Here is a 26,225-nt window from a genome sequence, read left to right on the forward strand (position 1 = left end):
TTTTATATGTTTTTCAAGTCCAAATTTTGTAGGAATAAATGGATATTATTCTTTTGCTAGTTTTGCCTTTTTTCAATGTTCTCTTAATATATTGATCTCAGATTATTTCCTAAAGTAGTTTTTCTTAAGGCATTTAAACATTACTTATAATGTATTATCACTAAATAATCAAATTTTAAACTCTAATAGCTTAATTAAAAAATCAATGTCCACTATATTTGTAAATTAAATTTGTGCGTTTCATAGCTGGCAAATCCACAAAGATGTATTATGGTCATATTTGATATTTTTTTTCCTCTTGAACTCCTCTCGAAAGGGGGAAGAAGGATGTTCATTTTATAAGCTCCTCCATACTTTCTTTTTAAGTCACCACTGTAGTGCCTTAAAGTTAAACCATTGCTTCTCAAACTTATGTGCATCTTAATCACCCAGGGCTCTAGCTAAATTGCAGATTCTGATTCAGTAGGTACGGGGAGAGGCTCAAGAGTCTGAATTTTTAATAAGCTTCTAGGTGGTAGTTCATGGACCACCCTTATCACTAAAATCCTATTGTCACCGAAGCTCAAGTTGAGCAAACTACTCAGCAAGTAGTGACAACATTCAAGTCCTTTTTATAATGTTCAATGTATTTCTTAATTATGTAAATATAACCCTCTTGTATAAATGAGTGGGGAAAAAAGGGAACTTCAAATTGCACTTTAAAACAGTCAAGTATGGTTATTATATCCTTTCACCTTTGCAATTACTACATATTGGAATCTTACAAGTATTAAAATTGAAGATTTTATTATATATAAATACATAAATGGTACAAAACAATATCCAAAATGTGACAATATTTATAAAAATCTATAAAAGTATGTAATTTTCAGTATAAAATGGCAGACTAATTTGAGTTTTGAGATAAACGAGGAAACAGATTTAGGCCGTTTATGGAAGGAAGGAAGGAAGGAAGTAGAATGTCATGTCCATATTTTAGGTAAGGTCAAAGAATGCCAACAAGCTTGATTTGTTACTGCATTAATGACTTCAGATTCTGCAGATGCATACTGCATAGTAAAATAGCATACAATGTAGAGAGCACAGCGAGCAGAGGCCTCAGCCCAATCTGCTCAAGGAAAAAGTACAGTAAGAAAAATGTGTCAGTCAGAGATTCCTGTTACTAGTTCATTTTACAGAAGACAAGTCATACTTTTCATAAACATTATCTCTTTATTCCTTGGACCTTTTCTTTGAGGTAGAGAATTGGGCCAGACCACTGCTGAAAAGCAAGATAAGGAGTGGTGAGGTAAACAGCGTTTGAGAGATGAAAACAACATGGGATTCTTGAACTCCATGTCTCAACTACTCTGCCAGCTCTTGTTGAACAGAGACCAATCTATTCTTCCTGTCATCTTAGGATTCTAGTGTATCTGTTGCTTGGATCCCATACAACAGGGAAGTTAATTCTTTTAACTAAAACAGACATAATCATGACTCTCATGTCACTGAAGTCCAATAGAATTTTATACAAACACCACTTAAGTCATATGAAGTAAAAATAAACTTTCTTAAAAATATTTGAGTAAGTTTGAAGTTCTAATGTTCTAAGTGTTTTTCATTATTTTATTCTGAGGTGCATTTGCAATAAGTTGTAATGGCCGCTTCTACCTTTGTCCTTGATGAAGGAAAACATTAGGAGAATGGGTTGTTTTTACACTAAATGTATCTCCACTTGATGAGTGTCGGGAAGGAGCTTTTCCACCCAAAAGTGACGTTTCTGCTTCTTTTATTTCCATTGCCCTTTTGTATAGTTCAGCAGCTTTTTCAAAATCCCCTTCTTCATAACTATGAGAGGGGGAAAAAAAACCCTCTTAAAATCAGAATATGACCTTTTAACAATTTTAAATGACCTCATAGGATTAAAAAAGATCCCACAAAAGTGAATAATTGCTCATTCCCCCCCCCCCATACATTTATTTACTCAGATCAAAAAAGTAAAATACCCAAACTCTTTTCCCTTCTTTTTGTACTGCTAAGGAACATTTCAGTGTCTCATGGACACCATTAAAACCATGTTGTGACGGATGCAGTGAAATTGCTAAGCTAAGCTAGGTATTCTCTGTATCCTGAGTTAAACACAAAGCAGAAGTCAACACCCACTTAATGGTAAATTAGCTCTGAGGAGAGCAAATTGCTCATATTACTTCAGAGCCAGTTTTGCAAGTGTAAACCATTCTTTATTATTTGCCATGGTAAGTTCCTCTGCAAAATACATTGCACAGCCTTCATTTTGTTTCCAAATACTACTGTATCTCGATGGAAATCAACCAAAAACAACCCTTCCACCTCCAAAAAAAACCATTCAGCAATAAGTATTTTTTGTTGTCTCTTGTCTTACGGATCAAATTAAAAGGTCTTCTAAAAGGGAGTCAGGGTGTATGTGGAAAGTGAAAAAATTCTTACCTAAGCACAGCTAAATTTTTTAACGTTTCTCCAACTCGAGGATGCATCCGTCCCAGGCTGTCTTCATAAATCTTTAATGCTTTTTCATATAGTGGCAATGCTTCAATGTGTTTTTTCTTATTAAAAAAAGAAACACCACTCACTTTAACACACTGGGTTTATGAAACCACTATTAATATACTCTAGATTAAGCTGACCAAGTTGGGTAAGCACTTTTAAAATGTTAATATCCTCCTAAAATATGTGGATAAACAGATTAATTTATGAATAATCATAATGGGAGACGTAGTATAATGGAAAATCAGAAACCAGTTTTAGATCTGGCTTGGTAACCACTGACCTTAATCCAATGATATAAACGTAGAGTTGTTTCTTTATTGATTAGTGGGTACAAAACCTGTTTCTCACCTATCACAGGCAAAATACCACAGCTTGAAGATAATATCACAGAGATGTAGGGAGTCTCCAGACTTTAAAAAAACTAAGCCTATGCAATGAACTAAGCACTCAGTCAGTGCTTTATACTAAGAGGAATGTGACTTCAATAATTTCTCAAGTACTAAAGGTAGCATTAGGAGATAAACTCAATTTCCTTTAATTATTTTTACTGTGTCACATCTAATTCATGTTTACCTATATTTCGTACCTTAAAACCATTCACTTACAAAGTGGAAGTGTAGGAACTTACCATCTGGCTATAGAGAACAGCTAAGTTCACCAAGGCGGTAGCTACACTAGGGTGCTTCGGGCCAAAGGATTTCTGTCGGATTTCCACAGCCAACTCATACAGAGGTACAGCTTTGTCCAGTTTCCCCTGAAACATGAAAGTGAAATCTAACAAAAATATTAACGCATTAAATACTATCACAGCTTTTCCATAAATAAAATTTTGAATTAAAAAGTAATTTTTGAGAAAAAAAATTCAGAAGCATTACCTCCCAGTTCAATGATTAGGTTTATGGATAACTGAAACCTAATAGAATATGTAAGTAAAACTATATTAAATATAAAAACATTTTCTTTGATAATTCAGAAAGCCCTTTAGGATTACCCATTATTACTCACCTTTTCTGGTAAAGTAAAAACATGACAAAGTACAGGGCGTGGGGCAAAAGTAGGTTTACAGTTGTGAGTACATGAATCACAGTTTATTATCTTATTATTTATTAATTATTATATTATTTTCCATATTAGCAACAGTAAACCTACTTTTGCCCCACCCTGTATGTTTGCTATTATATATAATTTAGAGATGACATCAAAATAAAAATAATTTCCCACCAAATCCTTTCCAGATTTTCCACTTACTTATTTTTTAATTGTTAGAACTAATAACAATGCAGCTTTTTTACCAAAAAAACTTCAGTGACGGGATGACCAGCAGAAGGTCCCACTAAATCTAGAGATGGTCTAACAATGAATGCTCCATAACTGCACTACATGAAAGCAAGCTTTTGTGGCAATTTTTTTGGGAGAGAAATTATAAAAGTTCCAAACATCCCTCTGACTAGAATCCTCTGGCAAAGAATGGTGTTGAGTTCATTATATATAATTGTAGACAAAAAAGAGAGTGAAATTAAAATGCTCATTTAATCAACTACAAAAACTTCCTTCAGGTATGACAACTGGATGATTTATGTTTATGGTAGCCTAACACAGCAAACTTAACACTGGTTGAATTTTAGAACTTGTGAAATGTAATGTAAGACTTGAGTTTAATTAGAACACTGATGAGCTCTGGCTGGTGTGGCTCACGTGGTTCTAGCATCATCCCGAAAGCCAAAAAGTCATGGATTTGATTCCCAATTGGGCACATACCTGGTTGTGGGTTCAGGGTTCATGCAAGAAGCAACTAATCAATGTTTCTATCCCTCTCTCCCTCCCTTCCTCTCTAAAATCAAAAAGCATGTCCTCAGGTGAGGGTTAAAAAAAAAAATACTGATGAATGCATTTTAATGAAACCAAACCAGTACCTTAATTTAGTTAAGTATTTTTAACTGAAATATTTTTAAATGTTCTACTCAGCTATTTGTTAAAATACGAAATTATGACTTAAACACTCACAGAAAATTATCTCCCCATCAGAAGACAAATGATTTTGCTGATAGCAATGATGGTTTGATTGGTATATTATAAAACACATGTAAGCACACCAAGGATTTACTTACCATCTTCTTATATAAGATCGCGAGATGCTTCACTGTGTAAGCCAGAGAAGGGTGATCAGGAGCTAAGGCTCGTCTCCGAATGTCTAACGCTCTCTCGTAGAGTTCTTCCGCTTTCTCGTACTGTTTCATTTCATTGCACAGAGCCGCCAGGTTATTCAAAGACTGGGCACAGTCAGGGTGATCTGGTCCTAGAACGCGCTCCCTCATTTCTAAGGAACGCTTCAGAAACTGGTCAGCTGTTCTATGAACAAAACCCCAAGATGGTTTCAACAGCTTATTCTCTAGAAAGCAGAATCCCTAGTCTGAGTTAGGTGGAGAACTGAAACATTTTTATTCTTAAATCCAAGGGAACTAAAATGAAGGACTCAGCTCAAAATCCTTTCTCCCTCTTTCCCAGCCCTCTTTCCTTCCTGCTCTTTTCCAAAAATGACAAGTGCTTTCCTGCTAGTGTGAGGGCATAAATATCTGGATGATTGCCGCAGTTCTCCACTTCATTTCTCCTAAAAGACAAACTCATAAATATTTTCCAAAATAAGCTTTTTAGCCCTGGCTGGTGTGGCTCAGTGGATTGAGTGCCATCCTGAGAACCAATGGGCCACTGGTTTGATTCCCAGTCAGGGCACATGCTGGGTTACAGGCCAAGTCCCCAGTAGGGGGAGTGTGAGAGGCAACCACACATTGATGTTTCTCTTCCCCTTTCTCCCTCCCTTCGCCTGTCTAAAAATAAATAAATAAAATCTTAAAAAAAAAAAACCAAACCCAAAACAAAATAAGCTTTTTATACCTTTAAAATAATTAGACCTAACTCAAACAAAAGATTTTGATATTCGCTCCTTCTCCCTTTGGGGTTAGGACTTAGTAATTTTTAATTAAAAAACCTTTTTGTGAAGTAGACTAAAAATGTGTTATATTTTTTGATGTCCAAGGTATCAAATTTGTTATATTTTTCTGACATCCAAGAAAGCCCCAATAAACTTCTTTGTCAGAAAGTATAAATATTGTCTTTTTGTCTTTTATGCCCAATTAAACTGGAGAATAAAACTAGCATCCATCTACATTCTTTCCTTTATTCTCCTATAGTCTCAAGTTTCTTCTGTGAGGCTCATGTAGGATACTTAAATAAACCCACTTTTCATAAACATATACAAAATACTAGGGAAGCCACAGAGTAACTTTTTAGTTACTAAGAGAACAATGTGAAAGAAAGCAGTAGAGAAAATGTCATGGTTTTTGTTAGGTGTGGCTATGTTCATAACATACCATGCATGAAATCTGGCATGGTTTCTATCTATTTCTCTAGCTTGACTTGATCAAAATGTAAAACAGCTTTGCATTTAAGAGAAAACAATAGATACTTGTTTACATTATGAAGGCCATGGTACTCACTCTAAGTTATTCTGAAGGTAGTAGAGAACACCCAGTTCATTGAGGGTCCGGGCATTGTCAGGTGTGTCCTTACCTAACGTAAGCTCTTCTAACTGTAGGGCCCGTCTACGCAAAAGGGCAAATCCATACTGGAGCAAACACAAAAAATTCACAGCAATCACTAAGTGCGTGCCATCTTTGGTTCTGAAACAATATACTGGGGCTCTAAATAATCCTTTCTCCTTTTGTTCCCTTTAGGGAAGATGACAATTATTTTAAGTATCACACTAAATTAATCTAATGGTTACTGAAAATATACATATCTCTACATGGCATCACATTCCAAAATTCATTAAAAACCATTGTGAAAATAACTATGAGATATTTTAGCAAAGTGAACTGAATCCCAAAGAGCTTCAAAAAAGATTAGGAAGCAGAGTTTACTTGCAGATATTTACCGGCCCCACTAGTATACACAGACTGTACATATCACTTGCAACTAGTAGACAAGTAAGTCTTGGATAGTGAATGCACAGTATAATGAACACAGATAACCATACTGTATTATAATCATCAACCCTGCTAAGAGACTAAATCATAATTATTCCCACAAAAAAGAAATGATAATTGTGTGATGTGAATAGAGGTGCTAATTGTCACTTCAATGGCAATCATATTACAATATATAAACACATCAGATCAATATGTTGTACTCCTTATATTTATACTTATATATCAAATATATTTCAATTAAAAAATTGTACATACCATTTCAAGTTAAAACAAACATGTTCTATCCAGATTTTATCAGCAGCTTAGATATGTGAAAATAGTTTTTTTTGTTCTCAAGGGTAATAATTTCTTTGCATTTGAATCTAACATAAAACGTTAACTAAATTTCTTTTACTCCTTTTTCCAACCTTTTAAAGAACTGAAGCAGCTTTCAAGTCTATCTTCCAAAGTCTAACCTACAAATGAATTTTATAATTTCACTTAAAAAATACTGACATACAACACTGTATAAGCTTAAGGTGTACAACGTGATGCTTTGATATACATATATATTGTAAAATAATTACCACAATATATAGTTCTACTTTTTAGGAGTCTGCTAAGTTGTACCTCTCTGTAACACCAGTATTTAAACACATTATAAATAAGAAAATATCAATCAGTATTTTTCTAGAAGTCGCTTCAAAATCTAAAGTTCTTAAAATAGGTGAGGTTAATGCATCTATGTTATGATAGTTAGAGATGCTCTTTTCCTCTTTGGTTCAACACAATACAGAAGAAATCTCTCATTACCAAGTTGCCTTTTCTCCTCGTAGCTTTCTGACGAATTTTAAAGGATTTTTTCCTAAAATGTTCAGCTTGTTCATATCTTAAAAAAAGAAAAAAGTAAAGTGAGTCAAACAAAAGAAACATGTCCAAAGTATCATCCTTCAGTGAAATGAAAGCACTCCTTACCTAGTGTAAAGCTTATATGGCTATTAAAAGTGTTATTTCTAGAAGTGAAAGTCATATGGAATTAAAAATCTTTTTTAAAAAAAAAAATTCTCACCTGAGGCTATGTTTACTGATTTTTAGAGGGAGAGGAGGGGAGAGAAAGAGAGAAAAACATCGATACGAGAGAGAAACATCAATTTGTTGCCTGTCGTATACACCCCAGCTGGGGATCGAACCCACAACCTAGGTGTATGTGCCCTGACCTGGAATCAAACCTGCAAACTTTGGTGTACAGGATGATGCTCCAAAAAACTGAGCCACCTGGCCAGAGTGGAATTAAAAATCTTTAACACAACCCTTCATAAAACAAAATCGAACAAAACAAATCTAGTTCTCCAAGTAGCATTTAACAGATTTTTAACTGATTTAACTCCCCTTGAGTCTCTAATGGACAGCCTCACTGAAAATCTAAAGTTTTAGTTTGCTATATATATCACCTTCTTCTGTAAAGGCTAATTTTTGGTCAAATATAAATGTGAAACTCATACAAAATTTGCATGAACAACATTTCTAAAAATTAAAAGGAAAAAAAAAAATCCAATACGTATTAGTTTCAATGGAGTGAAAGAAACGATTTCGGATAGAGGAAAGGATGCCATCCGGTGGGTGCCTAATAGATACTTTTTGCTATACCAGGGAGCAGCCAACTTATTCTATAAAGAGCTAGACAGTAAGTATTTTAGGCTTTGTGGGCCATGTGGTCTCTGTCAAAACTACTGAATGAACTCTATGGCTGAATCAAGCAAGCAACCACAGACAGTATGTAAATGAAAAAAGGCAGCCGTGTTCCAGTAAAACCTTGTTTACAAAGCAGGAGGCCATATGGACTTGGCCAAAGGCAGTAGCATGCTGCCGCCTGTGTTAGTAACCCACTCAGTGTTACAAAGATAGTAGTCAGGGAAGGAACCCCGGTTCAGACCCAACTGTGTGACTCCCAACTCAATGCGATGCATCTTACAATTCTCATTTTCTGTTTATCCCATGAAGACGCAGACTGGCGAATAGTATTTGAACATGATTCATTCTGAAAAAATAGGATAAGGAAAGGTACACAGCCACAAAACAAGCCTCCCACATGACTACATTTAGAACTGTAACTCCCTGTCACAAAACCAGGTATTAGTGATCTAAATCTTACTTATTTTGTTTCTGGTACAAAGTTGCAAGTGCCTCAAGTTCACGAGCAATATGTGGATGGTCCGTGCCATAGGCATTTTCAGAGATTTCCAATGCCTGTTTATACAGCTGTTCTGCATTGCCAAACTTCTTCCACTGCACGTACACACTTGCCAATTGGTGGAGGGACTGAGCTACTCTTGGGTGATCTGGATCTAAAGCTGTTTCTCGAATTTCTAGAGACCTCTGCAAAGGCACCACAGCCTGGGGGGAGAAAAGATTAAAGGCCAACTAAAGTGCATGAAAGGCTGTAAGACCCACCATCTGATTAGCACAACAAATGAAACCTTCGTTAACTCCAGGAAAGGGAGCCAAGGGGAAAAACCTACACTGGCTCTGACTCCAGCTAACATTACCTGGCTGAGCAGGCCCAGGTCCTTGAGAAATCGCCCCAGGGTTTCATAGAGATCTGCTAAGCAAATCATGTTCTCCTCGCCTTCACAGTTTTTCTCATACTGCTTCAGTGAATCAAAGTACTCTGCTGCCATCGCACTTTTGTCTTTGCCAACAAACTGCCAGTAGCTCAGCAACTCGGCAAAGTGTCCTCTGTTTCAACACATAACAGTAATGAATGAAAAACAAACTTTAAAAGCCATTATCAAGTGAAAACGCCAGAATTCATATCGTTATTGACAGTTTATTAGTAGGCAAGTACAGTGTAGTGAGGTAAGACTGTAGGCTCAGACTGTCGCCTGAGGCCACGGCCTCCTAGCTGTGTGTGATCAGGAGCAGGATATGTGGCCTCTTACACCTCAAATTCTGCAGAAAGGGCGACACTGACACTACCGGCCTCAGGTGTTACTGTGCGGAGACTGTGGCACATAGAAAATACTCTGTAGTATGGGTCGTTGCCATCAACATCATTGTGGTTACTCACCAACGGAAATTTATCAGAATTCTTTTTAGGTACTTCATGATATGTAGTCAACTGCTGAGTTCACCCCCCAAAAAGTATTTTAAGTGATGGAAATTAAAACAGAAGAAACTAATGAAACACAGGCAACCTGTCACAGGATATTTACTTTGTATTTTCATCAAGGAATCGAATGATAAAAGTAAGCTTAATCATCATCTGTCGACGATATTAAGTAGGACGGGAGAGCTGGTGAACTAAAGTATGAATTTGATTTCAAAAGAATCACGAAAAACTGGAATGAAGATAAGGAACAAGATACAAGGTACAACAAAGAAATTTGAGAGTACACTTAGGAGGAAAAGCATAGTATGCAGCTGTTATGAGAAATGTCAAAATTCCTAAGTGAGAGAGAAAAACTCCTTGTGAGGCTGAGCAGGTCAGAAGCTTGGCTCATAAGAATGTGTGGTTCTAATACTGACAAATTCAAATATACCAGAAAAGACAAACTTATTTAAAAAGGATAATTATTTCTTTAAACTCAACACCAGTCAGATTCTCTGTAGAGCCCAGATACGCTCTGAGGTATCTGACAGCCTTGAGAGTTAGATATCATGAACCACCTCTCCAGGTGATTTAGAGTCAAACCTGCTAAAGGCAATATTAAGATACAGAGCTGTCTCAATATCATTCTAGACTTCCGGACAAGATGGCAGCATAGGTACATGGGGCTTGCCTCCTTATACAATCACATCAAAATCATAGCTAAAATAAAATATAACCATCACTTAGAACTGTCAGAAATCGAATTGAATGGAAGTCTGACAACTATGGAATTAAAGAAACCACATCCATCCAGACTGGTAGGAAGGGTGGAGATGCAGAACAGAGAGGCTGGTCCCACATCCTCATGTGTGGTGGGTAAAAATTTAGGAGGGATATCTCAGGGTAAGGAGTCCCAGCCCCATACCAATCCCCCCCAGCTCAGGGTTGCAATGCCAGGAAAACAAGTCCCCATAATTTCTGGCTGCAAAAACCAGAGGGGACTGAGTCAGTGGAAGAAACTTTTGGAGTCCCAAATGGTTCTTCTTCAAGAACCCAAACTTGGACTTATTCAGATTCAATCCCTCTGAGCTCCAGCACTGGGGTAGCAGCCTGAAAGGCACTAATGGCATACAAGAAGGAAACGGAAGCGTCTGGCATCAAGGCGAGAGCTGGGTGACAGCTTTCTCCCAGACAGAAAGGAGGGCAGAGGCCATTGTTTCTTTTCTGAACCCTCCCTCAACAGGACCACAGAGCTGGCAGGCAGGCGCCATACCTGAAACTTGTCAACCTGGTTAACACTGTTTGCTCCACCTGGAGACCCCCTGAGACTCTGTCCTACCCACTTACAGTCCCATCCAAGTGACTTTTCCAGGTGAATGGCTGCTTTTATCTCATGCTTCACAGCTTCCTAAATCCTCTCGAACTAGCAACAGTCAGCCTCACTGAGACCCCAGAACCGGCACCTCTTGCTAAGTGGCCCCAGGCCTGGCACATGCAGCAGTCAGCCTAGATTCACAGCGTGGCTTTGCCTGGGAATCTCCAAGCCCAGCACAAGTAGCAGCCATCTGAGATTGCCTTACAGCTCTCGCATAATGGCCTTGGGCAGGACACGGCAGAGGAGTGTTGCTGACCTTGGCCTGTACTACCTGGGAAACCTCAGAGCCTGTGAACCCAGTGGACAGCTACAGACCACAGTGGAGCATCACTACCCTGCACTGCACAGCTGATCCTCCACGGAGGGCAGAGGTTGGTGGTCAGTGGTCACAGACAGTCCTTGCAGCTGACTGGCCTTGGTAAATACTTCCCATCAACTTGCCAACAGCAATCAAGGCTCAACTACAAGAGGAGGGGGTACTCAGCCCACACGAAGGGCCCACCTTGAGTACCCAGCTTGGGATATAGAGGAGGCTGTGCCACTGGACTCTACAAGGCACCTACTACATTAGGCCATGCTACCAAGACAAGAGAGTCATAGTAGCTCTACCTAATACAGAGAAACAAACACAGGGAGGCTGCCAAAATGACAAAGAAACATGGACCAAATGAAAGAACAGTTCAAAACTCCAGAAAAAGAGCTAAATGAACTGGAGATAAGCAATCTATCAGATGAAGCATTTAAAACACTGGTTATAAGGATGCTCAAGGAACTTAGTGAGGACCTCAACAACATAAAAAAGATCCAGTCAGAAATGAACAATACTTTAACTGAAATAAAGAACAATTTACAGGGAAACAACTGTAGAATGGGTGAAGCTGAGAGTCAAATCAATGATTTGGAACATAAGGAGGCAAGAAACAACCAATTAGAACAACAGGAAGGAAAAAACCCAAAATAATGAGGATGGTGTAAGCAGCCTCTGAGACAACTTTAAGAGGTTCAACAGTTGCATCATAGGGTTCCAGAAGGAGGAGAGAAAGGACAAGAAATTGGAAAGCTATTTGGAAAAATAATGAAAAATTCCCTAATATGGGTAAGGAAATAGACATACAAGTCCAGGAAGCACAGAGTCCCAAACAAGATGGACGCAAAGAGGCCCACACTAAGATACATCATAATTAAAATGCCAAAGCTTAAAGATAAAGAAAGAGTCTTAAAAGTAGCATGAGAAAGTAGTTAGTTGCCTATCGGGGAGTTCCCCTAAGACTGTCAGCTGATTTCTCAAAAGTAACTTTGCAGGCTAGAAGGGATTGGCAAGAAATGTTCAAAGTCATGAAAAGTAGGGACCTATAGCCAAGATTGTTCTACCCAGCAAAGCTATCATTTAGAATTGAAGGGTAGATAAAGAGCTTTCCAGACAAGAAAAAACTAAATGAGTTCATCATCAGCAAACCATTCTTATAAGAAATGTTAAAGGGACTTACTTAAGAAAAAGAAGATCAAAACTATGAACAATAAAATGTCAATAAATTCATATCAATCAACAATTGAATCTAAAAAACTAAGCAAACAAGAGGAACAGAGACAGAATCATGGATACAGAGATCATTTTGATGGTTGCCAGATGGGAGGTGGGTGTGGGGGGATGGGCAGGGATGGGCGAAGAGATGAGGGGATTAAGTACAAATTGGTAGTTACAGAATAGCCTGGGGATGTAAAGTACAGCATAGGAAGGGGAGTAGCCAAAGCACAGATACGCAAGACCCATGGCCATGAACAATGGTGTGGAGATGGCCTGAGGGGGTGTGGGGTGCTGGGTGGAGGTGGGCTAAGGGGGAAAAACTGGGACAACTGTAATAGCATAATCAATGAACTATAATTAAAAAAAAAAAAATCATCCTAGCTCTGATTTTATGAAGCAGCCATTCTCTCTTTTTACTTTTCTTCCTGGAAAAACTAGATCTAACTATAATTTACAAACTGTCTTAAACTTCTCCCACACTGTCTTATATTTCAGGTAGCACTGAAATTGGACTAATTTTTAAGTTAAAAATGCTATTTTTCTCTGTTAAACTGTAGAACTGTAATATGTTTTTCGGGAAAATGTGTTCTACAAAGTTTCTTACCTTTTATAGAGGTTTTGAGACACAAAGAGATTGAGAAGGCAATCGTGCAACTGCTGTTTACTTCCCTGCTGCTGAAAAAGCCACGGGAGCTCATCCGCACGTCTCCAAGTCACTGGGTCCTGACTGCAGAAGAGAAGTGACAGCACTCAACAGCAGCTTCCTACAGTGAGAACACTTCACAAGCCTTCAGACCAATGTTGAAGGAAGAAAAGTATCTTCAATATTCATCTCTGACTCTTTAATTATCAACATCAGAAACTTTACCAATCTAACTAGGGAAATAAAAAGAAAGTTATATTCAGGGACACCAACCAAACTCTAAAGGTATTGTCCTAAAATTGAATTATGAAAAAAAAAACAAAAACAAACCTCAATAGACCCAAATATACATACACAGATATACACAGACACACATACTTTTAAACTATTTAATTGGAATATGATGAAAGAAATAAAATGATCCTGCGTTGGTTTTACTTATGTTTAAATCTTTAGCATAGTATTAAAAGACTTTCGGAATTAACTTTGGTCCTTTTGACATTAACAGAATAGGGAGATAATTTAATCTTTTTGTAGTAATTAAATATTTATACATTACATTTCAAGTTAAGAAAGAGAACTAAGGACACAGAGGTAAAGTGGGTAGCAGAAGTTACAGAGAACACTGTGGGCATTTACGATACCTCAGCTGCATGGTGAAGTAATTGATCAGCTTCTGCCTGTAAGAGGAAGTAACGGTGGCATCTTCCATGTACTCCAGTCTAACTGTTTCCCAAGCCTAGGGAGAAAAAAGAGAAAATACTGCAGTCTATTTTTTGTATTATGAATTCATAAAATGGAATTTACAATTATTTCATTCTTATTGTCTATATTAGAAATGGCATTAGAATATTTTAAAATTCAGGATGCATTTATGTGGTAAACTGATATAAGAATAAAAATTCCTGTACTAATATTTTAAGAACTCAAAACATAATTTACTTCAAACTTTTAGTCAATATATTAAATACCTCAGAAATGTAAATGTCAAATAATTATATTATATACCTGAAACATAATGTTATATGCCAACTATACTTCAATAAAAAAAACTAAAGATGTGGATTTAAAAAGTATTAAAAAGAATAGAAGTATAACAATAAAGGAGAAAGATAAGCCTGTAAAATTATAAACATTTCATACCTGCAAATATAATGCAGCATACTCAAATGAAAGACTTTGTTTCCATTTTTATACATATATGTCAATCACGGCATTGTAGATAAAAATTATAATTGTCAATATTTCCTAAAAATTTACTACTATGTGCTAAACATCCTATCTCGTACTTCACAAGGACCAAGGATCATCGCAGCTGATTCTCTTCACCACCCCTGTGGTAAGCTGGGGAAGTCTGCCCAAGGCTTAAAGAACTTGCCCAAGGTTACATAGCTGTTAAGCTCCTAAGAGTCTGGTTGTACACAGAGGCTGACTGACTTACAGAGTTCAAGCTCTTAATACATATATAACTATACCACACACATAACGACACTTGCAATTCAATGAATTATAAAATGGGAAAAAAAAATTTTCTTCTTGAGAAAGAAACTACCTTTTAAAGTAATAACCATCTCATAAAGGAACTACATATAATATTAAACATAAGCCAAATTTTATATCTAACCTAAAATCATTGCAAAAGAATTTGTAATACCAAATTTCAGATTTCAATTTTGCCTTACAACTGAAACAAAATAATATTGTATAATATGGTATGATATAGCATGGAATATACTGACATTTATGAGTAAAAACAAAACAAAACAAACCTCCTTAAAACAACACTTACCTGTAGATGTTTAAACTTGAGCAAGCCACAACCATAAGTCAATAAACACATTTTATACAAACTGTGAATAAGGGAGGTCAAGACAGCCCCGGACATCTCTGGATAGAGTTCCATCAATTCTGATTCACTCACACCATTATGACTAACATTTATGAGGCAGAGAATCTAGGTAGAAAAACAAGTTAACAGTGATCGTAAAGTACTTCTATCCACAACTATCAGTCATTAAAATTTCCATAATTCTTTTAAGCTCATTGATTTCTCATTCAAATGGTTAATTCCAATGATTTAATAAAGCAATAAAGAGGGATTTTAGAATGAAACACACTTCCCAAAAGACAGTAATCAAGAATAAGACTGAGTGAAAATAAAGGAACCCTCATTGACAAGGGAGCTGGAGAGCCCTGGAGGGAGAACACTCCATGGACCCATCACTCCCGCAGCCTGCAGAACTCGCAGGGGAAGGAAGACCGTTATTTTAACCAGAGGATAAAAATCACATGGGAATTTCATCTCCCACTTTTAAGAAAAAGGGAGACCCCTTTCTGCCCCAGCAGCAACACATTAACCACTGCTTGAAGCCAATGAGAAACTGTCACAACCTAGAACTCTTGTTTTTCTCCAGTGAACTTCTGTTCAAAACAACTCTCCCCAATTTCCTCCTAAAACTTCCTAAAAGCAAGCCCCTCTTCTTTGTTATCTAGACTTGCCTATGGTTTTGCCATGGCCTACTTGTCCCCAATTGCAATTTTCTGCTATTCCCAAATAAATCCATTTTACTAACAAAATAACTGGCAGTTTTATTTTTAAGGTTGATAACGCCATGTGTATAAAATACAGCTGGCCGAAGATAACACATACATAGAAAAAGTTTAGTGAAAACTAAAACTGCAGGAAATGTATTATTAAAACGAATGACAAAGTTCCAATTCTGGGAAGATGGTGGAAAAAAATAGCCCTTTTGCTACAAATGCCTGTTACCATCAGACAACATATAACAAAACATTTCTAAAAGCACAGTGGAGCCTGGGGAAAAGCAAGGGAAATCCTCCAGGCGCCAAAAATGATAGGAAGGTGAGAGTCAGGGGGCTAAGTGCCAGGGTGCTGTCCCTGGAGGACAGGTTCTCCGGAGCCTGGGTTTTCATACACAGAGTGGGGATGGAAGGTGAGCCCGCGCGCCCGTGAGGCAGGCACTGCAACGCTTGCCAACACCAGGGCCTCCCAAGGGCTGGCCCCTTAGGGTAGGGGTACATGCCGAAAATATCAGCCCCCAGACAAGGAGGAACGACAAGGACACTTTTGGGCTAGGAGGTAAGATGAAAAGTCAAAACCCCAGGAACCAACAAGCTGAGAAACTGATATAAAAATGGATCAAGGTTCAAACTGTAAGAGTTCAGCAATGTTGCTAAATACAAAGTTAAGTTTTCAGAAATCAAAATTGAATATAACTGATATCAAATTTTGAAATATTATTTTATTTGTCTTTCTCTGACTTATTTCACTTTGCGTAATACCCCCTGGGTCCATCCATGGTGTTGCAATGGCAAGATTTCATTCCTTTTTTAATTGCTGAGTAATATTCCCTTGCGTACATATACCACACTTTCTTTATCCATTCACCTGTCAGTGACCATCTAGGCTGCTTTCAGATCTTGGCTATTGTAAATAATGCTGCAAAGAACATAGGGGTGCATATATCTTTTTGAATTAGTGTTTTTGTTTTCTTCTGATACATGCCCAAGAATTTCCATACTGTTTTCCATAGTGGCTGCACCAACTTACAATCCCATCAACAGTGTATTAGGTTTTTCTTTTTCCCACATCCTTGATGGGTAAAAAAGGTGAAGAGAAATAAGAGGCATAAACTTCCAGTTATAAAATAAGTAAACCATGGGAATGTAGCATACAGCGCAGGGGCTATAGTCAATAATATTGTAATAACTTGGCATGGCGACAAATGGTTACTAGACTTAGTGTGGTGATCACATCATAAGGCATATAAATGCCAAATCACTATGCTGTATACCTGAAACAAGTATTCTATTATATGCCAACTAAACTTTAATAAAAATTAAAGTCGATAAAATGTTACTCTAACTATAGCGTCCTTAGAAACAAATCTAAACAAAAGACATTTAAGACCTTTATGGGGAAGAAGATAAGATGTTATTGAAAATCATAAAAGAAGATGACTAAATGGAGAGCTATTTAGCTTTCCATGAAAAAGAAGACTTATAATTTTCTCAAATTAATCTCTAAATTCAATACAATTCCAAAAATTCATAATGAGTTTCCATGTCACTTGCTGAGCCAGTTCTAAAAATACACATGGGAAATCAGCCAATGCAATTGTGAAGAATATTATTAAGAAGGGGCTTATCCAATCAAATATTAAAGTTCACTTAAAGTCCTAATATTTAAGACACTGTGGTATTGCCAAGGAATAGGCAAAATTGGAACAGAGAAGCCTAGATGTGAACTCATGTACCTATATATTTGATACGCAACAGATGGTATTCCAAATCAGTAGAAAAGTTGTACTATTTGGTAAAACACCCCAATAACAAAAGATTAAATAGTAGGTTCCCTCCTCACACAATAAACAAAAATAAATCAACATGAGTTAAGGACTTACACCTGAAGGACAAAACCGTCAACTATTTTGAAGGGGAAAAATATATATGAGAAAACTTCCATGATAGCAAAGGATTTTAAAAAGAAGATACACAGGCATAAACCAAAAGAGCAACTGCTGGTAAATCTGACTTCAAAATAAAACTCTGTATAATGAACAACACCATAAAGTTAAAAGATAAGAAACAAACAGGCAAAAGGCATTTATTTGCAAACTCGGTAAGAAAGGATTTGTACTCAGTATGTAGAACATTTAAGAATGCCTACAGATCTATATGAAAAAGACAACTCAATTAAAAAATGTTTAAAGGACTTGAACAAAGAATTCACATAAGAGGAAACAGAAATAGCCAATAAACATGAAAAGATTAAAAATCTCATTGATAATAAGGAAAAGCCCAATTTCCTGAGATACCAGTTCTGAACACAGCACACATTTCTGTAGATGCTTGAAATGTATTAAAGCACAAATTTACCGAAATTTGCTATTTATTTCAATTCACACAAATATAAACAAAGAAAAATAATCTTCCTTTTATTAGTTTATTACCCTTTACCTGTTTCATTAGTTCTTTATCCATATCATTTGCCATGGACTCCTGGAGAGATCGCAGAACAAGCCTATATAATGACACAGTGTCTTGACACTGGAAACATTGATGAAGGATTTTATCTAAGTTGCCTGCTCTCCCAGCGCTGTTGGAATCAAGAATAGGTTTAATTTCTTACAGACTGCCAACATCTGTGAAAAATTTGGGGTGTATTAAAAACAATGAGGTCTCTATTTTTTATACAGCAACTGATAAGAGGAATTCAATAAAACATGATATAGTAAAGTAGAGGTTTTATGGGGCTGCTAGAGTCAAGTTTATTTTAGTGTACTATTGAATTCAATTAAATAAACAAATGCCGGTTCTTATTAAATTCAAACAATTACTATGTATTATAGAACATAAAAATGAGGAAGACATGGTTCTTACTATCTAGAAGCATGCCATCTAAATGAATATTATTAGTTAGCCATGCAAAATAAATTTTTAGAGCTAGAATTTGGAAAACATCAGGCTAAAGAAAATTAGTAAACATAGGGTTTGTTTTAAATTATTTCATGATGTTCAGCTTCTTTTTTTAAACTAGAAAGATATCTAAAGAAGAGAAAAAATCAAAACAAAAAAATTGGTCCACAGTCCCTCTCAAATAGATTATTTCAATAAACATTGTGAAATGTATAGAAAGTGACTTGCACTCTTCAATTGTACTTATTCAAGCTACTGATGTTCACAGAAGCCAGATTCACTGCACAACCTAGGTAGAGTGGGAAAGAACAGTGCAAATATCATGGGCAAGTCAAAGTTTCAGTAGTTTTTTTCATTTCAAATTTGGTGCTTAAGATGAGAATGTGGAATTAAGAGACAAGAGTACTAGACTGGGTGTCTAGAATATGAGTTGTGCTGGCATTACTATCATTTTTAATGAATACCAAATAAAATTAGTCATTCTGACTAAAGAAGAAAAAACAATAGTGACACTTTCTAATGCTTATCTAAAAGCAAATTACTAATGAATTACCTAAAACGGAATAATCTATTTTAAGATGAAAGGTTTATTAGGATTTGACCACAAAGACAACTAGAAATTCCTACCTACCCACCTATCTACTAATATTCAAGTGCACCAGACATAACCTTTTCACGCTGCAGATGACTCCTCACTTTCCCAAAACCTAGGGGTCTCAAGCAGGTGACAATGAGCACTTGAGTGGGCCCAAATGAGGGCGGACACGGCCTTCTTTTGTAACCCCCAGTAGGGAAAAGGTTAGTGTGGTGAAAATTACACAAACATATTTGACAAGTTATGGTAATTCATGGGTTATTGATCTTCAGTTATAAGCCACATTCTCGCAGGATGTTAGTATGACTGTTAGAAGACATAGAATCTGAGTGGCCCAAGAGATTGTCATAGTGATCAGTTCTCCATGTCACGTGGGGAGGAAGCAGTCTGCGGCACACACCAGACGTGTGGAAGATCATGCAAAAGAATCACCACTTACCATGCAATCATTCTGCCGAAAAGGGTGACATAAAGAGCATTGCAGGTTGTAGCGGAACGACAGTGTCGTTCTAGCTTCTTCTCCTGCACCAGTTTACCAAAAAACAAAACAAAAATACAAAACCACCCTGGGGTTAAGTGGTCTTTACTACCGAGCCATCAACAAGCATCCCCGCAGGAAGGACTCGGGCCCTGCCGCCTCGTCGGGAGCATCGCTGCCGCGCGGCGTGGGCCGCAGGGGACGTCAGCATGCAACGGCTGCTGTTGCTTTTAAAATGCCCGCTTAATATAATATAGGCAAGTAAACCTAGGGCCAAAATCTTTTTTATTGCTGCTTCTATATCTGTTAAAAATTTAAGAGCAAATGCATTTGATAAAGTAATTACTAACCTCAATTTTTCTTGTGAACAAGAGAGAATACTGAATTTTAAGTCTCACAGAAGGTGTTTTATAGGAAAGCTGATAGAGAGTAACAGACAGCAGCATAACTCAAAATATTTACCTGCTCTTGACTCAATTTAATGTCTACAGAGTGGCATTCTGCAATTATAACAGATCTTGCATCTTTCGGATTTAAAGGATCAAGATGAAGTGTAGGCCACAACCTTTTATTTAAAGAAAAGAAAAATGAAATTTCTAATAATACCACAAAAGCTGTACTCTACCCACAAGTCAAAATCCACTACAAGAATTAACTTTTTATACTGCTCTTATAAAATAGGCAAAACTAATCTGTTAATCCTATTAATATTATTTCATTTATTCTAAAGAGTATCCTTATTTTCAGCCATTAATCACAACAAAGACTGTTACAAAATAAATAACATGTACATGAGATAGTGAAGTAGTATAACATTTTCAGTTCTATGTACTATACTATCAGTAAAACTGAACATAGGTATCAGTACCCATGAGGAACAGTGCGAGACACAGTCTTTGCCCACAAGTTACCTGTAGTCAAATTGATATTTAATCACTCTACAAAACGTATTCTCAACGGAATGGTGAAAATTGGGGGAGGGGTGCAAAATCTTATTCTTTTTATGTATAAAGCACAAATACACACACATATCTGTTTATATGCATAAACTAATATATAGAGTACATGGTTTTAAATTTCTTGGCGGGGAGGTGATAAGGAAGGACATTACTAAAAAGGCTCCTTGTGGGAACAAAAATAGGTGGAGAAATACTGCCCCACAGAATTCCACCACTGCATCCCTTCTGTGAGGACCGTCAAAGTGAGCTCGCATTTCAGGGTAACAGGTGTCTTAGCCCAGCCCTCTCCCTGTCTTCCCCATGCATAAATTAATGGCCTACTAGACGTCAAATTATGACTGGCAACGCAAACTAGCCATGGTGGAAAACAAACCTTCCCGTCCTCTGGGCTTCCCATTCAGTTCACAGGACCACAATTTACTGAGTTTCTCAAGTCAGAAACTTGGGAGTCATCCCAGCTTTCTCCTCTCTCCCGTCCCAGGTTTAACCCCCCACCAAATCCTTCAGTTTGCATCTTTTTCCTGATACGGTCCACTTCTCCCCATCCTCACTGCCACTTTCATAAAAAATATGAAAAACCCAAACACATATCGAAAGCCTTGCCTTGTGTGTACTTAAAACATTTCACGTAATCTGAAAGAACTAAAGTTAGCTTCGTACCTCCATGCTGGAGGGCATGTTTCTACATTCACAGAAACAATTACTCTTACATTCACTGGCAGTGGGTCTATCAGCCATTTCATGTGTTTTTCAACTTGCTTAAAAATATAAAAACAGAATTCAATCTATTAATTCAAAATATTTCAAAACAACCCAATAATAACTCCCCAAGTAAAACAAAAGTTCTCTTTAAGTTTCTCACTACTGTTAGATATAAAATGTTATTTTTGGATGATTTATGTCATAATACTAGAGGAACAAATGGCAAAAGACTATTGCTGCTGATCTGAATTCTGGACACTTAAGGAAACATTCAGGCCCTAAAAATATGTCAAAATGAACAATTTTTGCTACTTGTGAAAATTCAGTTGGTTTTCCCCAACAAGATATTAGCATCTACTTGCAAATAGTATTTTTTAATCCACATACTTTCTCTCTAGAAATTAAGCAGAAATAAAAGAAACATCAAGATTTTCTTCTCACAAACATGTAAATTAAATGCCTGCTATAGTCATTACTGATATTTTTGTATCATTCTGAATACATCAATAGGTTACAAAGTAAAAACAGTACCTGAACTTGATCTATAGAATCAATGATGATGATGATGCTGCCTTGATGACGCGCAGAGAGTTTTTCTAGCCAACGTGGAAATTCTTCAAGAAGCTTAGCAGGATCCAAGGTCAGGGCAGAAACTGACCAAGAGTGCTGCATCAACTACCAGGTGGGAACACATACAAATTGAGGGAGTTAATACTTTATCACGGCTGGTGACAAATATTTCTGTCTCTGCATTTTAAACCAAAATTCAGCCACAAACTGCATTGAGTAGTATTTTTAACCTTATCCAATACCAAAACAGATGGGTAATATGGAAAACTAATTTATTGTAAAGTACTCAGCCCCAATGACATCTGAATCTAAATAAAAACTGTGATAATTCTAAAAGATGGCATACTATACCTTTAGAGTAAGTCGTTTAATAATCAAGGAAGACTCTGAGCTGGTTGACATGGGCCTCCCCACAAAATGAGAAAGAATTAGTGTATTAGGGGAATTCTTCTGTTGTAATTGAATCCTGAAAGAAAATGACCTTTTAGAGGAATGATGAAGCTCACTTTATTGCCACAAAAAAGGATTCACAGTGCATTCATTATCAAATGTCACTTATTAGCAATCACAGGTCTTTTAATAAATATGGGAAATTTCCATTTTACTCCACTTTCAGATCCTTTTAAATTAACTGTTAAAAAATTATAGACTCATTTAAATTACAAATTCACATAAATGAATATAAGCCATAATAGTGTACATTTGAATTTAAAGTGTTAGTAAAATGAGTAGTAACCTCTAATTACAAATATGGTATTAGACAAAAAAGGAAGCTTCTTCGTTAAGTATAAAAATAGTATTTTCCAAACATAACCTTAAATAAAAAGGCAATTAAAAAAACAACATATGCTAACTCTTCAATGTCAATAGTTATTAAAGAAAGAAAATATTCTTACTACTTATCTTAATATGATGAACTGAAATGAAACTAAAATATTTTATTAGCTTATATGAACCTTGGTCCATAATTTGAAAAACTAGTTTACATTCATAGTAAAAGTTATCCTTTATTTTTATATTCTTTATGACTTATTTCACTCTAAATAGTCTTTGCTTTGTTTCACATGTTTAGAATCCCAATGAAACTTTTAAGATGAAGTCAATAATTGGAAAAAAAGAAGGCACAGCCCTTCTAGAATTCACCTAATTCTGTCACACCGACTACTCCCTTACAAAGCACTCTTTTAGCTCTGACCTACTTCATTTATCTACACAATCACAAATTTAGTACTCATTTCACATTCTGTATCTTCTTGTATCTAAATTGTGTACACTAAAGGGCACAAATCTACTATTTCACCCTTTTTGCTCTTTTAATGTTTAGTACAGGCTACTTAGGAAAGCAGACATGCAACACTACATTTTATTGAATGAATTCAATAATTCAAATTATACATTGATAACAACTTTATTGCACTGCATCATACCACTTTGATAAAAGAAGGGATTTTCCAGAGCCCGGTCCTCCAGACACAAGAAGGGGTGGGATTGGGGCTGGTGCTGCCACGAGGTCATTAAGGCGCTGGTAATACTAGAAACAAAAGTGAATTTAAATTGTGAGAAAGCACATTCCCTTAGAGTTGTACAGTCAAGTTCTGATTATCCTCTGAAATCACTGGAGAAAAGCTGCATGAGAAAATGAAATCTGTTTTTAGTCAATAGCACCCTCATCATTGCTTACTTTTATGATTGGTTAAAATATACCTGAAGTAGTAAACTACAAATGGGCCTCAATTTCTTCTACACATAATATTGCTATAAATAACAAAGGAGGGACAACACTTAAGATCCCCATGGGGTTTTACAAGACTCAGGTGCTTTGCACCACGCTGCAGGGAGGCCGCCGTAGTACCCGTTGGCCCCTAAACTACAGAGAATACCACAGAAGGCCTAGAGTGGGCTACCCACAGGCATCCTTGATCTCCTGGTCAAAACACCTATCCTGGAGACCACCTCAGTGTCCAGGGATTCCTGAGGATAGGTCCAAACAAGAGCAAGTTTCATCTGAGGACTTGAAGTCTCCCAACCTGCTACTGAGAATCAGGGTAGGACAGGCCACCTGAGATCTTTCTGAGCTCTGGGCAAAGTCCAAGAACCATATTTTCCAGGCTTTCCCCAGACACTTATAAAAACTGGTTCAGAGCTGAAAAGGAAATGTTCAGAAAACCAAAATATCTCAGTACTTATTAAGGAGATTTTCAAAGTTAACTCGAGGGCTGGAATGTTGATTAATTGCACCAGTGGTCTAAATGACAGCTGGTAAGGATTTAAAAGAATCTGTAATAAGTAGTTTGTGGCCAGCTTTAGGGTAGCAGAAATTTCCAGCAATTAACAATAAATGATTATACGGTATAGTTTCTCAATCAGTTTTTCTGTTTGTCAAACCTAAATACAGAATACATTCTCCAGGAACTCAATTCTGATAGCAATGAGTTTTTGAAGAAGCAAAAGGTTTATTGATTTATGACCTTCCATATCCCAACAATTTAATTAATTGCTAACAATTTAATTCATTGTCCCACATAAAGCCCACTTATAGACCCAAGGTTCCCAAATTAAAACCTCTTGCTATAGAAGAAAAAGAGTAAGATCTGGAGCCAGAAGATTTTGGTTCAAATCCCAGATCTGCAGTCTACTCACTGTATGTTCTTGGCCAAACCATAATCTGTATCTTAGGTTCTTCATTTATAAAGTAATGATGCTAATACCTCTCTTACAAGGGGGAACCCAAGCCCAGCCCTCAGAATTAACTTCTGGAGGGCAGGTCCCTTGTAGTACAGGCTTCTCCCGCTAGATGAGTGTTCTAGGAACCCATCTGTATCAGTGTGCCAGCTGCTGGTGGTATGAGAGGCAGCGTTCAGCTTCAGTGAATTTTTTTTGAACTCTTTCAGTGCATTTGCCCATTTCATGATGGTTGGTTTATGAGCGTATCTGCCCACTCCATGCTGAGTGTTCAGCAGTTTTTGACCAAAAAACAGCATGAGCCCCATGTCCCACCCTCCCTATTCACCAGATCTTGCTCTGAGGGACTTTCTTTTTGTTTCCCTGGATGGAAAAAGTCCTCAAAGGGAAACACTTTGTTGATGTGGAAGAGATGAAAAAAAAAATGGCATAAGCACTAAAAGGCATCAAAATCTACAACTTCACAAACTGTTTTGAACAGTGGAAAAAAAAATCTTGATATAGGTGCGGTGCATCAGATGGAGAGCACTTTGAAGGGACTAAAGTTTGAACATGTATGAATACACAATTTTTTCATAAATAAATTCCAGTTTTTTGGGTCCCCCCTCATATAAAATAACACCAATTTAACATTTATCATGTGCCAGGTACTACGCCAAGTGCTTCGCATGTATAATCTGGTTTAATTCACCCAAGAACCCTGTGGTAGGTACTATTAATTATTCTCATTTTATAGATAAGAAAGTCAAAGTTTAGAGCTAAGTAACTTGACCAAAATCCATGGTTATGAAATGGTAGAATTAGGATGTAGACAGTTCAAATTATGAAAGTTCTATAAAAATATAGCTGTTTGTGACAGCTACTATACAATATTTTTTAAATATTAGTTTTTACATTAATTTAAAAAGCATTCAAAATATTTTGAACTTGGACATAGATATTTTGAGCACTTCAAATTCTGTTGGTTTTTTTTAAGATAAATTTAAGGATGCTGAAGGAGTGATCTGCTTATCACATTAACTACTGCGCTCTGTTTTCTGAATGCTTGATATTTTGACTTCTCCAAGAACTAGAAGAAGAGATAGCTTCATTATTTTTATCAAATTTCCTAGATATCCTAATTTTGATTTGGTGAATTGAAGATGGTAGCATAATTAACATGAGGTTGATAAGTCCTAATCTGTAACTAAAAATGTTTGATGTTCATAAGTATATTTAATCTCACATATCTTTCATATGATACGTATGCAAGCACATCTCCCAATAGACAATCAAGCCATGAGGGCAGACACTAACACAAACATTAACCTTGACTATATTTAGGTGAAAACACAGTCATCACACAGCCTTTAAATGGAGACTGATCTTGGTTGGAACAATACTCTAAATGCTTACTTTCTCAAATCCCAATTCATGGGCTGAATTTGAAGCCTGTTGAAAAGTTTCCATTTGCTCTTGTTCATCATGTATGTCCCACAAAACATCACCAAAATCGTCTTCTTCTGGAATAGAATCTTCACTCCCCAAATCCTTCGCTTCCAGGTCTGTGTTCTCAAAGCCAAGGATGTCCTGAACACCAAGAGCAAGCACATGAAAACTAATGAAACACAACAAAACCGTGTAGCAGCATTAGCAGAAAGGTAAGGTGGATTTCTCCTACTAGGGAGAACAAGCCCAAAACCATGGTTTTTGTATAGTA

The 26,225-nt window shown here is 36.7% G+C and overlaps 1 protein-coding gene across 1 annotated transcript in view; it reads right to left on the reverse strand.

The window, feature by feature from the left end:
* Positions 1-668: 668 nt before the first annotated feature.
* Positions 669-26,225, reverse strand: part of NPHP3 (nephrocystin 3) — a 36,998-nt gene continuing 11,441 nt past the window's right edge. Inside the window, exons 9-27 of the mRNA XM_054595260.1 lie at positions 25,922-26,095; positions 23,272-23,375; positions 22,196-22,310; positions 21,806-21,949; positions 21,233-21,330; positions 20,076-20,178; positions 19,575-19,657; positions 18,082-18,220; positions 14,891-15,055; positions 13,746-13,840; positions 13,063-13,185; positions 9,017-9,206; positions 8,623-8,864; positions 7,284-7,359; positions 6,000-6,127; positions 4,614-4,854; positions 3,134-3,259; positions 2,446-2,561; positions 669-1,827 (exon numbers count right to left, since the gene is read on the reverse strand). Coding sequence (XP_054451235.1) covers positions 1,647-1,827; positions 2,446-2,561; positions 3,134-3,259; positions 4,614-4,854; positions 6,000-6,127; positions 7,284-7,359; positions 8,623-8,864; positions 9,017-9,206; positions 13,063-13,185; positions 13,746-13,840; positions 14,891-15,055; positions 18,082-18,220; positions 19,575-19,657; positions 20,076-20,178; positions 21,233-21,330; positions 21,806-21,949; positions 22,196-22,310; positions 23,272-23,375; positions 25,922-26,095 — 2,643 coding nt within the window. The 3' untranslated portion in view covers positions 669-1,646. The remainder of the gene's footprint in view (positions 1,828-2,445; positions 2,562-3,133; positions 3,260-4,613; positions 4,855-5,999; positions 6,128-7,283; positions 7,360-8,622; positions 8,865-9,016; positions 9,207-13,062; positions 13,186-13,745; positions 13,841-14,890; positions 15,056-18,081; positions 18,221-19,574; positions 19,658-20,075; positions 20,179-21,232; positions 21,331-21,805; positions 21,950-22,195; positions 22,311-23,271; positions 23,376-25,921; positions 26,096-26,225) is intronic.

Source organism: Pteronotus mesoamericanus, unplaced genomic scaffold, assembly GCF_021234165.1.
Source record: "Pteronotus mesoamericanus isolate MK-2021 breed Mesoamerican mustached bat unplaced genomic scaffold, CSHL_Meso_final scaffold_54, whole genome shotgun sequence".
NCBI classification, from domain to species: domain Eukaryota; kingdom Metazoa; phylum Chordata; class Mammalia; order Chiroptera; family Mormoopidae; genus Pteronotus; species Pteronotus mesoamericanus.